Source organism: Penaeus chinensis, chromosome 7 (genome assembly GCF_019202785.1).
Source record: "Penaeus chinensis breed Huanghai No. 1 chromosome 7, ASM1920278v2, whole genome shotgun sequence".
Classification (NCBI taxonomy): domain Eukaryota; kingdom Metazoa; phylum Arthropoda; class Malacostraca; order Decapoda; family Penaeidae; genus Penaeus; species Penaeus chinensis.
In genome coordinates, this window is record NC_061825.1 from 13,611,218 (window position 1) to 13,616,217 (window position 5,000).

General features: G+C 41.0%; 1 protein-coding gene across 1 annotated transcript in view; it reads left to right on the top strand.

Annotated features, from left to right (window-relative positions):
* LOC125026881 overlaps window positions 1–5,000 on the top strand; it is a 20,883-nt gene that overhangs the window by 12,924 nt on the left and 2,959 nt on the right. Inside the window, exons 4-5 of the mRNA XM_047615480.1 lie at window positions 3,712–4,132; window positions 4,337–4,597. Of these exons, the coding sequence (XP_047471436.1) occupies window positions 3,712–4,132; window positions 4,337–4,597 (682 nt within the window). The remainder of the gene's footprint in view (window positions 1–3,711; window positions 4,133–4,336; window positions 4,598–5,000) is intronic.

Sequence of the window (5,000 nt, forward strand, 5' to 3'; positions counted from 1 at the left end):
GAAAATACTGAAACAGAATCACACAATGTTTATCGGGTTAAAGGAAGTCTTGTTTCGTGAAGTTTGACCTTAAAGATGAAAAGACGAAACGGTTGTGTTAAGACAATTCTGTATCCAGTTGAGTAAAGTCCTATCACACGGGCATAAAATCTTCGACATCAGGCACCTTGTATTCCCATGAACCATTACTCCGGGCGTAGGATAGTTCAAAATTCAGTGTTTTATTTTCATATATATATAATGCTTATTTTATAATATCGTATGTATTCAATTGTATTCTGGTGACAGATACAACTCCAAAATCTGAAAAAGATAATATCCATGAATAAAATAAATGATTATCTTAGTTTGTTTACATTTGGACGTCGGCTCGTGTCGGCGAGCGAAGATAAATGTATAGTTAATTACGTCTGCAGAATCTCTGTATCTCTCTTTCAACTTTAACTTTCTAATGTAAGGGCTGTGAATATTTAAGAAGTGCATAAAGATATTTATATACATACCTCACATGAATAGATAGATAGTTAGATATGTATATGTAGATACATATAAGTATATCGTCGTATATGTCAATATATCAGTAAGATCGATTTTTTATGAATTTTCAGAAGGCAAAACATACTATGTCAGTGGTATGGTATAACCACTGTACTGAATTAACGAAATGGCGGCTTGTTGAGGAGGGGCGGTATAGAATCGTTAAAATTCCTGGAGTAGTTTATTATTTTTTATAATACAGGTATGCTGTGTGGGAAAAAAAACATAATACATAAATAGATGTATAAGCAAAAGGCATCATAAGCCGAGACATTATCATATAATGACTCTCCCCGCCCACACACACCTTGGGCACGGCCAGAGTAAGTACCCAATATGAAGAAAAAAAAAACATGTCAATTTTGTTCACGCTCCAGCTGATCATCCGAAAGATGACCTTAAAATTTCCAAATAATGTTCTGAAGATTACGGTGGAAATAACTGCAAAGTGAAGCCGCGAGAGAGGCGTGAGTTCGCCCAAGAAGAATAACTGTACCTGAGTAACAGGGTTGCCGTTTCCGCAACAGCCGGAGCGGGGGCGGGGGCGGGAGAGGGAGGAGGGGGGAGGAATAGGCTGGAGGAGGTGGGGGTGGGAAGGGGGAGAGGGTGGAGTAGGGTAGAGGAGGGGATGAGGTAGGGTGGGAGGGGGAGGAGGGAGTAAAGGGAGGTGGGGAAGACCGGGGTGGGGAGGGATGGTCTATGGGGGAAGAGGGTGCAAGAAAATAAAAATAGAGGGAGCGGAGTAGGAGGAAGGGAGGGAGAGGGTGATAGGAGGAAGGAGGGAGAGGGTGGTAAGAGGGAGGGAGGGAGGGAGGGAGGAAGAGAGAGAGAGGGAAGGAGAATAGGGTGGGAGACGGGGTTACAAACATTTTTTTCCCCCGAGAGCAGATCCAAGTCATTTGAGTAATGTTGAGACCCTGACTTGCGTTGCCGAGATGCGGAAAAGATTTTTGTGTATGGAACGTTCGACCGGGTGTCTGTGTCATCCTTACTGTATTTGTGCATGTCTGTTCGTATCGCGTGCCTGTCTGTGTTTGGGTCTGGTTAGCAGAACTGAAATCGATGTAATATAGTTCTTCAAGTAAATTTCACTTTACTTCAGGATATTCTACTAAAATTATATAAACTGATAACACTATCATATCCGGTTAAAACACGAGAAAATTGCCAGACAGTAGCTTACTAAAGTGTTACGAATATAAAGCAGAGAAATGGTCAATAACCAGACAAGAAATAAACAAAGACCTATCCAACACTTGAGACATACAGATGCTGTCACGACACTTACCACCCCTTTTCTTATCTGAACAACGTCGAATGAAAATGAAGAAAAATACAGATTATTGTGAAGATGTTCATTAATAGTTGATGATGATATTCGGTTTAAGGACATTAAGAAGTTCTCTTGTTCGAGATTCCGTTTGTGCTTCTTGTATGACTTATTTCGAACTAAAAAAGCATCATGAAAAATTAATAGAAAATACCTGATCATTGATTTTTACTTACGGCGCGTGACTCGTACAACATTGGGAGACAATATAATAGATTTACTAAAAAATAAACAATTAAACAAATCCACAGCAATGGATAATGTAAAAAAATAAGGTAATACATAATACACAGTCAATTAAAATTCTAAGGGGCTAATGAACTTTCACTTACGCATAATCCAAAAGTTCAGCTATATATCCATTAAATGTGTACTGAAATGAAGCCTAAATAAAAAATTTAAGAATGTAATTTACCTATCTTCCACTAAACATATTCGAAATATTGAACAATATTTTCACTCTGATAACCTGAGCATACCCAATATCAAATAGTATTGAATTGCGTGCTATCAGTCAGAATTAATAAGCGGTAAATTATCATGCTCGTCTCGGCAAACTTTATCAAGCTGTTGTTGTTGTGCAGATGAAGCAGAATGATATTCAGGTTCTAATTCTATCTGGTAGCTTAGCATCACCTCACGTAACCGGTAGGGCGCCAATAAGATATATACATCCTACTACAAGCTGGTACCTTAGTACCACCGCACGTAACCACCACAAAGCCAAGAGAGCATATACTATATTCTACAACATGCTGTACAATGCATAATACATATTTTATTATAGAATAAGTAACACTTGGACTAGGTTCAGGTGAGGCAGCAACATAAGTACGGTATAGCGACCCGAAATAAGACGTGTTCATGATGATTTACAGCGATTGTACCATATCGTGAGTACAGCGTGTGCTTTTTTATGGTTACGTTGTGATTCATGGTGAATTATGATGGTGATGCTTTATATCAAGAACAAGTGCAGACACGCCAAGTGCTTAAGCAACAGAGAGCTGAAAAGAATTCCATCAAATATGTCTGCAACACGTTACGGCGATGAGTACGAACCAGTATGCTTATGCGTGCATGACTGCGTGCATATATGTAGACTGAAAACTGTATTTGAGCGTATATCCGTGTGAACGCATGTGTGTAGCTAGCGTATGTGTGTGTAACTCATTTGCGAAGTCATCTAGCACCTTTCTGAAGGAGAAAAGCGGATTACTTAACGTTTGTACTTTTGCATCAGAATTCTAGTCATAAGGGTGAACACACGTATTCAGGTTTTTCATTTCTCTTTTGATATCAAGTAAGAATAAACAAAATCTTATACGTGTGGCTCAATCTAGCATGTCAAGAAACGAAAAGAAAAATATTTACAAGGTATGTGTCATGAAGATAAATTGACCAAAGTTGGTAATGTTTCTGCCGTTGCGAAAATACAAATCAATTTCTAGTTATTTATTATTTCCCTTACAGGCATATGTTGAACCATCCTCAGTCTAAATTCTGTTCGGTAAATACCCTCTGTCCGACAACTATTTTGTTTGCCTAAAAACCGCAACTGGCCAGTGGCGCTTGCAATCCGAGGTTTGGCGCACCTTTCCTTCGTTGGATTTAACCGTGGTTAGAATTATCGAGTGTTTAGTATTATCTAAGATATCTCATTTTCATCCACAACTAAGTCCAATTAACCAGCAAGGGGTACTAGTGCCCCTTGAAGACTAGTGTAGGGTCCAGGTCCCAAGATGCCGGGTTCAGGAGGCTGTCTACTTCAGAAAGAGATGAATATTCCCGAACAGAACAAGATATGCCAAAAACTAAACTCAGTTGTGTCTCTCCTTCCGCAGGGAAGGCAGCATGAGGCAGGCCGGAAGTCCGATCGCCAGCACCTCCTCTTCAGCATGACGTCCGTTTTGGGTCGGAGGCGAGGTGGCCTCCTTTACCTCACCTGCTCATGCTTGCTGCTGGCGTTCTGCTTTTTCACGTCCGTCCTCAAGCCGAGCGGCCTCCGCCAATCCCGCAGCCTGGAAGTGTACCCGTGGCAGATGATTGGCTATGACGACTACGACTGCGGATGTCCCAGGTCCGGTCCGCCAATAGTGAAGGAGAGCGAGCAGTCGATGTGCAGTGATTGGTCGACGAGTCGAGGCCTCGGCCAAAAAGTGGTGTCATATTCGCTATTCGGCAACATAAACAAAACTATAATTTATAATAAATATTTTTCAGCGTTCGAAGATCGACTGAAAGAAGTCGAAAAATATTACAAAGGTGAGCTCTGATACAGACTTTAAGTTCCTATATTCTCCTCATGATACTACTCCTCTTTGTCTCCGTACAAAATAATCAGAAATTAAACGATATGGCAGATCTTATACCGAAATTACTTAATTGTGTCGTAGGATTTTCAGAATACGCTAGATACTGCTTTTTTTTTCGGAATCAGCTTAATATGGCGTTTACAAAATCTCTCAGGTTGGACGGTTAGGTTGTACCACAACTTATCCCGGAGCGACGTTACCTCGCAGAAGTACCTGTGCCGCCTGTACTGCCAGTACCCCCACCTGGACCTCTGCCAGGTGGACAACCTCTTTCCGCCGAAGGACCAAAACGCGGACAATCCTGGACACAGTAATGATTCTTCGGCGACGCTGAGGGAGGCACCAGAGCTTCCTGGCACTATTGGGGCGATAGCAATGGCCCGCCTCAAAGCCGCCGCTTCCTCCGGCATTCTTGGTCAGTCTAACTGCTGGATCTGTAGTTCTGTTCACCAGCTGTTCGGTTATAATATATTAATGACAGCAATATATCACATTAGACCAAGTCTTAGGTAAAGGAAAGAAAAACGTCCAAATACTATTGCATATATCCCTCTCTACTGTAGCCTTTATTCAATGTAATTAATTTCGTAACCTCGTTTACTTACACCCTAAGGAAGGGAATAAGCAAACGTAGAGTAAATGCTTCTGGATTTGGGCTTGATACTTGGTTGTAACTGCTTTTCCCAACATGCTTAGTCTAACCACGTTCAAAACTAGGTACACCACACGTTTGCGATTTTTATGTCAGATGTTTACGAGATCTAAGTACGACTTCCTGTTTTCAATATTAGACTTCCAGCATTCAACGAAATCACATA